Raw genomic sequence first — 16,462 nt, 5'->3', positions numbered from 1 at the left:
ACCAAAATTTCTTGAACAGACATAAATTATGTATTTAAATGGTACAAATGGCCTCGATTTAAGGAAGACATTATTCTTCTTTACTCACCACCACCATCAAAAGAACGATTATTTGACATTGACTTAGTACGCTCCCTGGAAACTGGATCTTCATTAATATTGTTACACGGATCTTCCATTGCCCTGAAAAGAAAGTCATACATTAATTTGAAGATTTGTAATTAACAGTAATTGTAATTCAATAGGGTTTGTCTGTCTTGTAAACTACTAAATAATGCTCACTTCATTAAGTGAAAACCAAATAACAATACATGTACATGTATCTGATATTACAAGATATGCTGAAAACATGGTAAAAACAATCTTACTTCTTTATGATACTGTGCATGTTTTCTGCTATAACAGCATCTTCTGTGAGCATCCATATGTCCCCCGCTCCGGTGACGGCTGACCGCCCCAGGCCCAGGAAAAAGAATGATCCCGTATGGCCACATCGCCGGATGCTATTCAGCTGAAGCCAAATAAAAACTCATTTATTTAAAGAAATATATTCCATGCACCTAATCAAGAAAAAAACCTATTTAATAATACAATCGCACTTACTACACATACACACTGCAGACTCTCGTGTTTCTTTGTTAGTTTTAATTTGGTAATAGGAATTTATGGAAGTACATTGTCATATTAGCAAAAAGACTCAGGTTGTGTTAGTGAAACTATTGAATCATAGAAGGTCTTGTCTCACTAACTTACCGGAAATTCAATCTTCTTTTGACAGTCTCCCACTCTCACAAGTGCAATAGACTTGTAGGTGAGACAGAAGTGATGTTTTCCTGTAAGACCCTTGCTGCTCCCAAGACTTCGTTGCTGCACAGCAACTAGCCATACATGCTCTGATGAGAGATGGACAATGATAACAAAAAGTCATCACACACCACTCTGAATAAGATACAGTATCTCATGCTATGACTCAAACAAGTCTAAACCAAACATCACAAAAATTTTGAGATGTTATCTTTTTTTTTATCCAGTCAAATGAACATACACTTAATTCAAATATCTTAATAATGACAAATTGAATATATTACTTTGCCTTAATAAAGTACACTTCCTTGTTACTTATAATGGGAAAAATAGCGTTAAAATTCCAATTCATTATCAGTGTGGTATTATCAAAGCCTAAAGCACTGCACAGTCACATTGATGCAATACTTACCATACATTTTTCTAGACTGGCCTTCAGTGCCACTCACTGTTTGCCGCACATGGTGCTTGAGAAAATCCAACCACTCAATCATTTCTGATTCAGACTCTGCAGCCACACTCAAAGAGTCATGATTTGTGTACAGGGCGATGACATGGTTGTGCTTTGGATCCTCCTTACGATTGATACTGAGACATGTACTAAGAATGATTGGTCTGAAAAATAAAGGGGTTTACAAATTTCTGATTGCTTGCCACTTGTCTGTGATTTGAACTGTGAAGTGTTTATACTTTCAATCATTCTAATTCTGAATGATGAATGGTGATAACTGAAGTCCTCTTCCTTATTATCATTGAATTTGATGAACAAACTCAATTTTACAAAGTAGTAGTATAAGATCGAAAGATGTAAGTACCCTGCTATTACTGGTTATCACAAAGTAATAATACAGTACATACTCTTCACATAATGGTAGTTCCAATGGCAAGCCTATATACAAGAAGAATCCAGTGAGTAGTGCAAATGATGAATCCTATCATTGATCAGTACTTACTTTTTTGGTAGAGTGCCTGATATGAACTTCTTCTCATTGTCATAATACTCAAGGCGAGCTGGGTGATCGGGTCCACTGTCGCGACGGAGGACAAAAAATTTCTTCTTCATAGTCTGTGGAGAAAAAGAAGCAAAATTTAGGAAAAGTTTTCACAAACCATGACATTACTCACAAAATGAGGAACAATCTTTGAAGTGCTAAATGCACAAGTTTATTAACACACACACACACACACACACAAAAGTAAAAAAAAAAATGTACATCTTCCTTTCCAGTGTCATCATTTGTAACCTTGATTTTCTTTATTTTCCCCGTAGAAAGTTTCTTTATATAACAGAAAACCCCACAATACTTGCACATTTTGTTTTCTTCCACACTTCTAACTTAAAGGAACAGTAGGCATACAAAGTAAGCCTCCTTGTCAATAACACTTAATCAAAGATGCATAGTCATAATATCCTAAGTTAGTGTTTCCCTGTGGCAGTGTTCTATTTCAGTGACAATACTTATATATATATATATATATATATATATATATATATATATATATATATATATATATATATATATAAAACACAGTTATGTAATAAAGATGAGTAATGAAGTAACACTTTCAGTACAGAACTTGCTACTATCTACTGGTCGAGTGGTCGTGGCCAGGGCCCAGAATGAGTGAGAGCCACGCTATCCCACATACCTGTATAGTACATTGTCCTAGCTGTCAAGGTGGCACTGAAATAATTCTTCTAAACTTATACAGTAATACTGAGGTTACTTAAATGTCTTCAATGATTAAGTAATTTCTCGCACAACAAAAACTTATCAGATAAGTTATCGCTCCAACTGGATGCCAGTTTTCTAGTTGTTTCATAGACGCGTTACACTGAGTCTTGTTAGGATGGGACATAATACAACATTCAAAACTGCCACGGGAAAATAATTTAAAATAATTTAATGATCTTTACTTATAAAGGCAAACACGGATAGTGCCATTTTTTTTTCCCCCTAAGAAAGTTTCATGCACTTTTTTTTTTTTATCTAGGCAACATTTCTTGACGATGCTGAAGGCTCCTATCAATCACTAAAGGCATGATGAACGCACCACTGCACTGAACTTCGTTGAGAGCAACTTTTCCTTCATCGCTCATATTGCAGGCGAGATATGAATGGATCGAGTGATATATTGTATATTGCACTTTTGTCCATCACCTGAATCAGATATTAAACCTAGAGATAGTGAGAGCGACAGATCACACTGGCACTGTTCCGCTGATACATCACTGACACTGACGTCCGCCGCCCGACGCCTACCACTCACTACACTAGTACACCACAGTCACGATCGTCATGTTCATTACATTTGAGTTACGCTGCGCTATGGTTCCGTCTTCATTCCAGTTTCCTCGCTCAGAGGTGCCTTCTGGTTATGTGACATTAACATATTTAAGGACGAGAAAACCATTTCTCCGAACTGATGATGATAATGATGACGATGAAAATTATTATAACTATTGTTAATAATGTCATTTCACTCTTGCAGATACTACAGAAATCCAGGGATAGCAATGGACATTTTGCCTCTTTTCCCTCATGCTGCGAGGAACAAGACGTACAACACGGATGACCTTACCACTCTACAGGAAGACAAAGTCAACACACTACCTTCCTACAGTACATGTGCGTGGAACAAGCAGTTTTATCTTCAGTACGTTTCCCAATTCTCTCTCTCTCTCTCTCTCTCTCTCTCTCTCTCTCTCTCTCTCTCTCTCTCTCTCTCAATATTTCTGGATCGACATTTTCAAGGTGCACACACTTTTCGTACTGAAACCTTCCATTCAAATTATCGTCTGGACAAACACCTTAGGTTTTAGATATCTGGGAATCAACAATTAGTTATATAAATAGTCTGGACATCCTTCTTCGCCTTAAAAGTTAAGTAAAATCTAGGATTCGGTCAAGACGTTCAAAACCCAATGCCATTTTACTACACACGACGTAAATTAGAGTATGTGGAAATAAAGGTCGAACATCATTATTGTTTCTTTTACGTTTGTGCTGATGTATAGTTGTGCATGTACTAGGTATGTGGTATGTTCCAATGTGTACGTACGTATAGTGAAATACGTAGTGTATCCCTGTGTGCGTGTGTGTGGGTGTGGGTCTCGTGGAAGGCGGGAGTAAACACGCCGCGGCTGCCAGGTGCACGATACTATTCACGGCGCCGCCACAACAGATCAATGTTACTGACCCACAAACACAACTACGCAACGTGTATTCCCCCTGTCCCCCATCGAACCCAGCTAGACGCAGCATTTTGGCTGGGAAAACTTCATACGTGCATATATTAGATCATACGCAAAGAAGACAAACGTTCATTCCTAACAGTATGATAAGCCTATGTAATTATCAATAAAGTAGGTAAAAATATAGGCTAATGTCTAGATTTATCGACAATAGATTGTTAAGTGAGAGAGACACCATCCAAGTGATGTCCTTACATGGAAATAACATCGGCTCACACAACATAAGCGGTGTCCCATCCTACACACAAGGAGCCTATCTGACGAAAAATGACAGCGATACAAGGGAGATAGAAATGATCATCCCCAGAGAGAAGATGGAATAGAGAGGATGAAGGAGAGAGTCGCCTTCAGACACGGTAAGCTGCTGTTACATCACCAGCACCACCTCGACTGCCTCGGTCCTCCCGCCACAACTGCGCACCACGTCTATATACGGTGACACCATCATTCAGCAGGGTATTACGACCTGGCTTATTGTATTCACTCTTATATGGATAAAAGCATTAAAATCAAGTGTTAAAAGCGAGGCTCTTCTACCACGTTTATTCGATAAGTTGGCTTGACTGGCCATTTTGTCGCGCGCCGAGGAGCAACGTGGCTGAGGTTGGGACAGGCGGCTGCGGCCTGAAACACACACTGGCTATCTTACAAAACACGGCATATTATTATTCACGGAGAGAGAGAGAGAGAGAGAGAGAGAGAGAGAGAGAGAGAGAGAGAGAGAGAGAGAGAGATTTGAACTTTTCACGTTTGGTGGAAACTGGAGACGTCATCACCACGATGGAGCCGAGGTACAGTACGTACGCAGGAGGCAAGTTTCATAAAACCGGTAAGTAAAAGTTAACACATCACATCACGTCATATATCTAACCATATATGAATAAACAAATAAATACTACAATTTATACTAACGGTAAACATGAGAATAGAAAAATCAATAAAATAAAATAGGAAAACAATGGCAACTAGATGAAATGGCACTGTGAAGTGTGAATGTAAGAAACACACACACACACACACACACACGACGGCAGTGGCAGGAAAGGAGGAGCCGCTGGCAGGAAGGAAGGAAGGCGGAGGGAGTACAGTAAGGGTGTAGGATGTCAAGGAGCCTCCCTTGACTGGCCAAGCGGGTCACTCCACCCAGTCACCGCCCTTACCCGCCCACCACATCACTACTACTCCACACTCACGCCAACACCCACTACCACGATGAATGGAGACGGTTCATTCATGGCGCTGTGTAAGGAAGGAGGAGGAGAAGAGGTATTAGAACAAAATGTTACAGAAAGGGGGTATGGAGGGAGAGGTTAACAACAGCGACAACACAGTACCAAATCTGTCACCAGTACAAGCAACAGTTTGATATTATGACAGTAGTCTAGCTTGTTCCTATAAGAAAGTGCTACACTCAAGCACATTGCTACACCTCTTAACCGTGAAGCCTCGCCGTGCGCAAACATCGATCCCACCAGTGAAATAAAAAAAAAAATAATGCTATTGCTGATGACAACATGATCGCAAGCTTGGAAAAAATAATAACTTGAGCAAGCAAATTTACATGAGAGAGAGAGAGAGAGAGAGAGAGAGAGAGAGAGAGAGAGAGAGAGAGAGAGAGAGAGAGAGAGAGCGCATAACATTACGCTCATGTTGCACATGATATAAATTATTTCAAAATATGCTCCATCCTATCCTCATAACCATTCCCTATCACACACACACACACACACACAAAGAAGCAGGCAATAACAATAGTTAGTTGTTAAAAATGAAAGTGTACACCCCTAACACTAGCACAACATTCAAACTGCCTTGGGATTCTGGTTGCCTGCCATACCACCACAACCATTACTATTATCACTACCACCATCTTAATCCATATCAACCACTCTCAACTATACTGTCAGGCTAACCCAACCTCTAACCAAACCCAACCACTACCATTACTACTACCACTACCACTATCCTACCAACCACCCCTAACTAAATATAGTCAGGCTAACCCAACCTAACCTAACCTAACCTAACCATTACTACTATCACTACCGCCATCATAATCCCTTTCAATCACTCTGAACTATATACTGTCAAGCTTGAAAAATATAATAAAATACAATAAAAACCAAGCGAAGACATGAATCAATAACGCATTCAAACCTCACCAAATCTTTGACATAAATAGCTAAACCCATAACAATTGCAAATGATCTTTGGCTGAAATATTGGCGATAATCCTACAAGTTCAGTCTTCCATTATTACGGTTAGTTTTTTTTTTTTTTTTTTTTTTTTTTTTTTTTGAGAGAGAGAGAGAGAGAGAGAGAGAGAGAGAGAGAGAGAGAGAGAGGGTGAGACGACGTTAAAACATTTATGAGTACAACGGGGTACCAACACTGTACTTTTGACAAACAAAACTCATAGCTAATCAGTAGTACACCACGACCACCACCTCATCACTCCGCCACCACTACTCACACTCCTACGTTGTCGCCACTACCACCACCACCACTACCACTACAGTCGCCGCCACGCTATGCCAGCCTGATATTTACGACCTGTAAACAACAACAAGAAGAGAAGAAAGAGAGAAAAGAAAAAAAGAAAGTCAAATACAAACAGAAGATAAATCAGATTGTATTCCCTAATTTTGTAAACATTCTCAACATATTTGTCGGGCTATTTTCTTGTAACGGTACAGAACCGGTCCAAGGCGTCCTCCTCCTCCTCCCTCCAACTAGCCACCACGCAATCTTCCTCCACTCCCATTGTCCTCTTCCTCCTCCCCCTCCTCTTCCTTGGGTCCGCCACCGCCACCGCCACCACCTGTCACTCTTAGCTCCGTCTACGCACCCGCCAGATGCCCCCAGCAGCCTCACTCCGCTGTTTCCCACACTGCACTTCAGGGGCGGTAGGGCGGCCGGGGGTACATGGCGCTGGCTGCTGAAGGCGGAGTGGAATGTTAACAGTCTGGGTGTCGGGAGGACGTTGCCAGCTTTCAGCGAGTCCAGACGCATTCCCGCGGAGGTCTCGACATTCTGTTCGATTCGTCACGCTCGATACGGGGACGGCGGCGACCTCGTGGCGCGAACTCCCGTTGCAAGTTATCAAAATTACGTAAAAAAGATAAATAAATAAAAATACTTGAAATACTGCTTATATCCGTAGTAATAGTGTTCGTCGTTCCTTGATTTCCATTTGTTCGTCCGTAGCTTTCAAGATCGTACAGAAGAAAAATGAAAAATTAAATTAGTCTTTGAGACAGAACAAAGTTAGGATGTCGTAAATAATTATGCAATATAATCAGAGAGAGAGAGAGAGAGAGAGAGAGAGAGAGAGAGAGAGAGAGAGAGAGAGAGAGAGAGAGAGAGAGAGAGAGATCCTCCACGTGTCGAGAGAACGGAGGGAAAAATAGTAATAAAAATAAATAAGAAGCAACGAAAAGAAAATAACAAGCATACGTAAAAACACTTCCCTTACAATCACGAAAAAAAAAAAACAGCCACCCACCCACACACCCACCCAACCACCCTACACACACATCACTACTGGTATTTCCCCTTTCCTTGTTTTCCTCTTCACCTTCAACAACTTAACATTCATTCACTCCTGAGAGAGAGAGAGAGAGAGAGAGAGAGAGAGAGAGAGAGAGAGAGAGAGAGAGAGAGAGAGAGAGAGAGAGAGAGAGAGAATGAAGGACGGGGGCGAGGAGCGGAGGGTGACTGTGTGTGTGTGTGTGTGTGTGTGTGTGTGTAGGAGGGGGAGGCAAGCATTGGCTGGTCGTGTGCGGATCGCCCTTTAAAGCTGAACACACACACACACACACACACACACACACACACACACACACACACACACACACACACACACATGGACACAAAGAAAGAAGGAAAGAGACAAATGCAACGGACGAGGAAGGCGAAGCAATAAAACAAGTAAATAACATTATTAACATGAAGAAAAGAAGACTTTAAAGCTGAACACACACACACACACACACACACACACACACACACACACACACACACACACACACGTTGATAATGATAATAAGAATGATAATAATAAGTTAGACAATATGATGGAATACCGAGTTTGATGCATCTGTTGACGCAATCTGCATAGTTAAGGATGAGATAAAAACTATTTATGTTCAGCTGCTCTAGTAAGGCGAGAGAGAGAGAGAGAGAGAGAGAGAGAGAGAGAGAGAGAGAGAGAGAGAGAGAGAGAGAGAGAGAGAGAGAGAGAGAGAGAGAGAGAGAGAGCTTTACGAGTATTCCACTGAATAATATATAAGCATCACAGATTAAGGTAAAAGAAAAAAAATATCAAAATTAATTAGGAAGATTGCTGACAGGATAAGAAAAATAATAATAAAAAGATGGATAAGAATCATTAATAAATCAGAGGACAAAGTTTGACTGAATGTTACTGAGTGAGTCAGTAATAGAAAGCGCATTCTAAAACAAGATACCGAGGTGTTTTATAGAAGGTGAAAACATGACAAGCACAGACGAATAAAAAGGAACATGCTGAAGTTCAAATATAAATCACGATAACGGGAATGAACAGATTACAGATAAGGATAATAATAGAGAAAGAAGGAAAACAGAGAAATATTAAGAGAAGACCTTGGAGGAGAAGCAACGTGGAAAAAATAAGGATAAGATCGAGATTCGAGAGGACACATTTTTGCTACACAGTATTGGAACTATAAACAGGAAAAAGGAGTAAACAAAAGATACTAGCACATGACGAAATATAAAACTAGTAAGTGATGAAAAATTAAGTGAAGATAAATATACTGTCTGCATAAATTAAAGGTCTTTGTTTGTTAACTAATGGACTTAAAAGATGCAATATTAAGAAAACTTCATTTTAATTGCACAGGGCAAAACAAAAGAATTATCATATTAACCTCTTAAGTATTGGAACGCATTTTTACCATTAGTTTTGGATACGGTTAGACGATTTTATTGATATTACGAAGAGTCTATGGAAATCAGAAGATTAATGGCCACGATCTTCACTATTTTAATCCCCACATAAGTCTTTGAAGCTATATAAAATCACCAAATACTGACCAGAATGAATATAGAAACGCGTCATGGTACTGAAACCTGGGTTAACAAACAAAAGTAATGAAAAAATAGATACACTATAACTTCAATTACCTTAAGTACTAATTGCATGTATATTACTTCAAATGAGGACAGCAGATATTAACATTACGAAAATAAGATCAAAACTAAATAAATAAATATATATAAATAAAAAAACCCAGAACCATTAAGATTAACACCATTTTCATCCATTCACTCAAGTCTGCATGTCCATCAATCTTACAGTCCGACCTTGAACCTTGTAACTAAAAAAAAAAAAAAATAAAAAAAAAAAAATAAAATAAAAAAAAATAAAAAAAACGAAACAAAGGTATACTCTTATTTATATTTATTCCTTTATCAAAATTACTTTTATTATTATTAAGGGAGAAAAAAAATATTTATATTTATTCGTTACTAAAACTATTATTATCAAGAGAAAAAAAAACATTTATATTTATTCCGTTACTAAAACTATTATTATCCAGAGAGAGAGAAAAGAAAAACAAACTCATTCATATTTATTCCGTTACTATAACTACTATTATTATCCAGAGAAAAAAACAAACTCATTTATATTTATTCCTTTACTAAAACAACTTATCATGGAGAAAAATAAAAAAAAAGTGTCTCGTGCCATGACACCATTGAATCGATCTGAAGGCGGATCAAGATATCCATGCAAATCCATTTTCATATATTCGAGTATAAAGAGCAAATAAATATGATACAGCAGTATTAAGAGAGAGAGCGCCTGACTCAATCCGGTAAAAATGTAATGCGATAACAACAATCAGATAAGAACACCAACACAATATAAAGGAGAGAGAGAGAGAGAGAGAGAGAGAGAGAGAGAGAGAGAGAGAGAGAGAGAGAGAGAGAGAGAGAGAGAGAGAGAGAGAGAGAGAGAGAGAGAGAGAGAGAGTACCCCACATCAGGATAACATTAAACACGTCACTAATTAAAAAGTTACAGTCAACCCGGATTCAAAGAAGGCGTGGAGTGGAGTACACCAGTGACCGATCTAACACTACTGCAGGACCCGCCACACCGTCCCATTCCATTTGGCCCTAATAAACTAAATAACACAACACCGGTGGAATAGGAAGAATGGGAATCACACACACACACACACACACACACACACACACACACACACACCAGCCGCAAACATACACGCACGCACAATATAATGGTTCTGGTGACGGCAACACCGGAGCCAAGGTCGCGATGGACTAGTCACCAATTGAGAGCAACGTCCCCACAACCTTCATCATCCACACCACGCCTCTAAAAAGAAGTACACACACACACAAACACACACATGGCATGGACTTGAATAACACACGCTACGTTACTAAATATGTACTACTACTACTACTACTACTACTACTATCACTGTACTATTACTGATATAATACTACTACTACAACAATTATTACTATTATTGTTCTCACAACAACAATACTACTACTACTACTACTACTACTACTACTACTACTATTACTACTGGTGCTGCTGCTGCTGCTGCTGTTACTGCTACTTACTACTATTATTCTTACAACTAGAGCTGATACTACTACTATTACTACTATTATACTACTACTACTATTACTACTACTACTACTACTACCATTACAAAAACCAAGCATCCTCGATTGACTCTTGTTAAGCAAGGAGAAGAGCAGAGAAGAGTAGAGAGGAGGGGAAAAGAGAGGGAGAGGGGAGGGGGATGGGACAACAATGTGGACCCCGGCAAGCACAACCAATCAGAAAATCTAAATCTTGGCACATGCGCTGGGAAAGCCTCCTCCTTCTCCTTCTCCTCCTCCTCCTCCTCCTCCTCCTCCTCCTCCTCCTCCTCCTCCTCCACACACACACACACACACACACACACACGGATATTAACGCACAGCCATTTACATACGAATTGCTGACTGGAGGCACGGCTGGAACCTCCCTCCACCTCCACTATCACCGCCACCACCGCCACTAACTCCGCCGCCGCCGCCGCCGCCGCCGCCAGCTTCTGGGTGTGCGGGGCGAGGCAAGGCCAGAGCGGGCGGGGCGCGGGGACGAGCCGGGTGTGGCTACATACGCGAGCGAGCAACACTGCCACCTTCTGCAGAACTGGGCTGTCTCTGCCCCTTCTTCTGGCACTGGTCTCTGTCACACCACCACCACCACTCCCTCCCCTTACTACAGCCTCCCGTACCTCCTCCATCTCCTCTTCCCCAAACATCCCCTGCATCTTCTCCCCGTCCTTCTCTTGCTCTTCTGCATGTTCTCACCGTGCATTTCTTCGTCCCACTCTTCCTCCTTCACTCCGCCTGACCACGCCATGTCCGTTTACCCTTTACTTTTCACCCGAGAACACTTGATTATTCAAAATATCTCACACGAAAAAATGTTCCTGGTACTACTCTAATATTGTTACCACACCGTTACTTTCATTTAAGTTCAATGTTCATCTTCCCCTTCCTCCTCCTCCTCCTCCTCCTGTCTGAGCACACGTCTGAATTATTCATCATTTGCATCTTTTCTCTCGTCATTTTCCTGCTCCACCCCAGCCCCATCATGCACAACCAGTCAACAGCCACCACCACTGCATTCCACCCCTCCACTCGGAATTTTCACCACGACACACCCATTTACTTCACCACCACCACCACCATCGCCATAGCCATCACCACCAGACTCTCTTGCCCGTTCATTGCCATCACCTGTCTAGTCTTCCCTGGATATCCACAATAATAACAGCATCTCGTTCTCCTCCCTTACTCTTCCTCCCTCCCACACATCACGGCAACCCTCTTTCTATCATTCATCAGGGAATTCTCTCTCTCTCTCTCTCTCTCTCTCTCTCTCTCTCTCTCTCTCTCTCTCTCTTTCCTGTTGTTGCGGCTCTTCCTCCTCTTGACACCACAGCCGCCGCCGCCGCCCAGTCCAGAGATGCGCCTCAGACAGCCGCCGCTACTAGAGGAGGAGGAGGAGGAGGAGGAGAGGTAAAGGCAGGCACGGGAAGGGGACGGGAGGTACTGACGCGACAGGGGCCGAGTGGAGGTGGAGGAGGAAGCTGGCCAGTCTCCTTCCCTGCTTACAATATAGGCATATACTCTACAGAAATTACCCTTTTTCATTCTCTCTCTCTCTCTCTCTCTCTCTCTCTCTCTCTCTCTCTAACAATTACCACTCAGGGCGCCAGAATCAACCGTCACCTTCCCGCAATCCAATTTTAGCCTCGGGACTGAGTGCTCGTGCCTGTCCCTGCACCAGCCGCCGGCCCGAACCCTCCCACCCCCTACCCAACCAACACTACCAACACTACACCCTCCATCCACCCCAACTCCAACTCATCCCCCGCCGCCACCTCCCCCAATATGTCAACCCTCCTCCTAGCCACCCTCCACCTCTCTCTCTCTCTCTCTCTCTCTCTCTCTCTCTCTCTCTCTCTCTCTCTCTCCTACCGATCCACCAACGTCACGTCCCCCTCCACCCTTCCACTACACATATGGTGCCTCCTCCTCGTCCTCCTCCTCCTCCTCCTCCTTCACACTACAATCCTCTCTCTCCCATCTGTCGCCCCATCCTCAGCTAACTCATTTCGACATCCACGAGAATTCAGAGCGAGCCATCCTCCTACCCTCCCAGCCACCCTTGTCACGTCCCCTTGGAAGCTTCATGAGGTTAAAAAGAAGTGGTAAAACTGCAGGCAGCTTACTACCCACCAACCCACCAACCAGCCAACCCACGAGCGCACGTACGTAGGTAAGATAGGTAAAGAATCTGCCTGTTCAGCGAGTTGTGTTCCACTTAGTGCTTTGAAAATTCCCCTCTCTGTCTCTCAGTTTCAGTCTCTCTCTCTCTCTCTCTCTCTCTCTCTCTCTCTCTCTCTCTCTCTCTCTCTCAGTGACAACAGGAGGAAGATATAGATAGCAAAGGACAAAACGGTGATGAAAAGTAAAGGGGATGCAGAGGGAGATATGTATGAGAAGAGGAAAGAAGGCAAAAAGAAGACTAGACAATGGAGGATGGAATGAATGAATGGATGAATGAAGAACACAGAAAGGTAAAGGAGAGGGGGAAAAATGGAAGAACATTAAGGAGGAGGATGAAAAAGGTGCATGAATCACGAGAGAGAGAGAGAGAGAGAGAGAGAGAGAGAGAGAGAGAGAGAGAGAGAGAGAGAGAGAGAGAGAGAGAGCAAACATAATGAAAAAAAAGAATGGAAAAAGAGATGGATGGACACACACACACACACACACACACACACGAGGGACGCGATAGAAAGGAGGAAGAAACAGCATAATAAGATCATTCAATCAAGAACTTCCAAAACGTACTGAAAAACAGAGAGAGAGAGAGAGAGAGAGAGAGAGAGAGAGAGAGAGAGAGAGAGAGAGAGAGAGAGAGAGAGAGAGGTGGCGTGAAGGACAATGATGGGTGAGAGGCGGAAGACTTGCTGGTGTGGCGAGAATGACGCAGTGAACACGAGAAAGATCACGCAGCAGCAGACTTTTTGGTCCCTAACTCCTTCAGTACTGAGACGCATTATTACCATGATTTTTGGGTGTGATTAGACGATTTTAATTACATTAGGAAGGGTCTATGGAGGTCAGAAGATTATAGGGCAGTCTTCACTATTTTATTCCCCCACCTGAGTTTCTGAAGCTGTATAAAATAACCAAATAGTAAACAGAACGAACATGGAAACGTGTCCTGATACTGAAGGTGTTAAGATATCGTTCGTGATGAGAGAGAGAGAGAGAGAGAGAGAGAGAGAGAGAGAGAGAGAGAGAGAGAGAGAGAGAGACGTAGATATAGACAGACACACGGAGAGAGGGAAGGAGTGAAGGAGGGAGGGGCCAGTACCAATAAGTCTTCAATCGGCCAACAGCAGAGGCAAGGAAGTATCCACTTAGTTACGTCAGCAGCCACCACAAGTCTCCCCCCATACCTCTCTCTCTCTCTCTCTCTCTCTCTCTCTCTCTCTCTCTCTCTCCACGCTTCGATGCGGTGTAGTAAACGTAACACTTTATCGAGATGGAACCACGATCACCTTTAAGTCGCATGATGCACTACTAACGCTCTCTCTCTCTCTCTCTCTCTCTCTCTCTCTCTCTCTCTCTCTCTCTCTCAAGGGGCTAGATTGCGAAAATGTTTTTTGCGTACTATCACATCCATATGTATATATTGTTTTTAGGTTTCTGCTGGTGGTGGGAGGAGGAGGAGGAGGAGGAGGAGGAGGAGGAGGAGGAGGAGGAGGAGGAGGAGGAGGAGGAGGAGGAGGAGGAGGAGGAGGAGGAGTGATAAATTACTGTAAAAGTAATGTGGAGATGGCGGTGACGATTGTAATGGTGGTGAGAGTTGGAGATAAAGAAGAGGAGCAATAGGAAGAGACCATACGTACACACATACACACACACACACACACACACACGTAGTTCAGCCTATCAGAGCCTCTCATCAGGGCGGCAAGATACATTAATTATTCTGTTGACTCCGGTCCCCTTCACCAACCTCACCCTCACCCTCGCCGTCCCTCGCCCCTGGCCACACCATAGAGCGGTAAGAGCGTGCCACGGTCTGGAAGCAACGCGTCGCCCACGTCACCGCCCCGCCACGGCACACCACACCACACTGCCGCGCCGCACCACGAGGCCACGGCATAATGGGGCTTCATGAATGTGACCTTAAGAAGACCACGTGGTGTGTACAAAGGAGAGCGACCTTGCAGCGGGAATCGAACTGTTGCCTCCTCACCACTCACCACCCACCACCCGCCGGCTACCCGCCCGCCTACCTACCCACGGATCTGTCTTCCCTGCAATGGCGCACCTCCTTCCTTGCACCACTCCGCCACGTGCGCCACCCACAGTAACCCACTGATCTCTCTCTCTCTCTCTCTCTCTCTCTCTCTCTCTCTCTCTCTCTGCAAATCCTTATCTGTTTGTCTATCTGAATGTCGACTTCTATTTATATATACTATACATGTGTGTGTGTGTGTGTGTGTGTGTGTGTGTGTGTGTGTGTGTGTGTGTGTGTGTGTGTGTGTGTGTGTGCTGGGTATCATCACCATAACCACCACCATAGTCAGACTCTATAACTCCAGCGTAGGCCTACCATAACCTTATTCCTCACCATAAAGTCTCTGTCTACATTAGGTCTTTATCTGCTTTGTCCTCCTTGACAATCTTTTAGGTGCCATTTTCTTCATACACATCTATTACGCATCATGTTCGACTGTGTGTTCATGTCCATTTCTCTTTTAACAGTAGGGAAGAGTGAGGAATCTTCAGCTTTGTTCTGCTCAGGAATTCACGCTGTCTTCTTTTCCCACTATTCCACGCTGTTCTCTCATCTCTCTACGGCTTATCTGGTACTAATCCTTCCCTTCTCCTCAGTTTTCATTTCAGGAGCTTCCTAAGACACCAGCAAGATTACGGTCAAAAGTAGAAACTGGTGAGTCATTGGGTATAAATTCTTCTCCTTAATAATACCGGAAGTTCATTTTACATAAACGCTTTCTTTTCTACGAAGACTGCATCTCATCACTATTCTTCTGGTTCACTGTATATTATGTTATACTCAGTCCATTCTGAGAGAAAAAAAAAAAAGTATCTTGAAATGCCTGAAAAGTACACAACTGAGATCAAAAGGAATATAAAACTAAAAATTATAAAACTATCAAAGCTAGTAAGCAATTTCACTACACATATAAGCCAATACATTGTCTGATCAATATAATAAAGTCCTTTATACATTTCTAAGACCTCAACGATGATTTAACATCGTGTTTCCTATACATATATCTCAAAATACTTTAGTTTCAAACAAGGTATATTTATCTGCAATCGCCTGAGCGTGGGAACAGGCACAGTGTCGTTCCGTCTGCTGTGTGTCAATGCCTCCATACACGGCCAAACACGCTCGTCTGGCGGACAAATCCATCCCTAGTCTCAAAAAACGACACAAACTCCCCGTATATTTTTGTTCAAATCAGAGTAAGAATTAAAGTTAAGGTTTAGATTGGAAACTGAAATATTGGTACATTTGATTAGGTCACAATTCAAATCAAAGTGCATGTCGCTTAATAAGTTATAATATGATTTCTTTTACTCTACTGTTAAACAATAAACCCTAAAAAAAAAAAAAAAAAAAAAAAAAACTACCAAAATTGTGTCTTCATTTAACTTCTTTAAAATATTTTATCCTACTTTAAGCTGCTTTCTTATCCACCTTATAGTACACCATGGTCGTCTGCTGGTCTGACCCAGCCAACCTTTCCCCGTACGGCGCGACGGA

General features: G+C 42.3%; 1 protein-coding gene and 1 long non-coding RNA gene across 20 annotated transcripts in view; one reads left to right on the top strand and one right to left on the bottom strand.

Annotated features, from left to right (window-relative positions):
• LOC123516473 (insulin receptor substrate 1-like) overlaps positions 1-16,462 on the bottom strand; it is a 113,828-nt gene that overhangs the window by 21,370 nt on the left and 75,996 nt on the right. For 12 of the 19 annotated variants that reach the window (XM_045275804.1, XM_045275806.1, XM_045275803.1 and 9 more), the window contains 5 exons: positions 1,758-1,870; positions 1,217-1,419; positions 754-893; positions 369-511; positions 89-183 (listed from right to left, as the gene is read on the bottom strand). In XM_045275804.1, coding sequence (XP_045131739.1) covers positions 89-183; positions 369-511; positions 754-893; positions 1,217-1,419; positions 1,758-1,870 — 694 coding nt within the window. Of the gene's footprint in view, positions 1-88; positions 184-368; positions 512-753; positions 894-1,216; positions 1,420-1,753; positions 1,871-2,454; positions 2,474-6,908; positions 7,201-11,084; positions 11,424-16,462 lie in introns of those variants that run through there. The other 7 variants (XM_045275800.1, XM_045275802.1, XM_045275801.1 and 4 more) reach the window with 5 other exon arrangements.
• On the top strand, positions 2,593-3,789 carry LOC123516475. Its single transcript, XR_006678196.1, has 2 exons — positions 2,593-3,170; positions 3,298-3,789. It is a non-coding gene; the product is annotated as an uncharacterized LOC123516475 (long non-coding RNA).

The sequence above is a fragment of the Portunus trituberculatus genome, chromosome 41 (genome assembly GCF_017591435.1).
Source record: "Portunus trituberculatus isolate SZX2019 chromosome 41, ASM1759143v1, whole genome shotgun sequence".
NCBI classification, from domain to species: Eukaryota; Metazoa; Arthropoda; class Malacostraca; order Decapoda; family Portunidae; genus Portunus; species Portunus trituberculatus.
The sequence above is the reverse complement of the archived record's forward strand: the minus strand, read 5'-3'. Positions and strand labels throughout refer to the sequence as shown.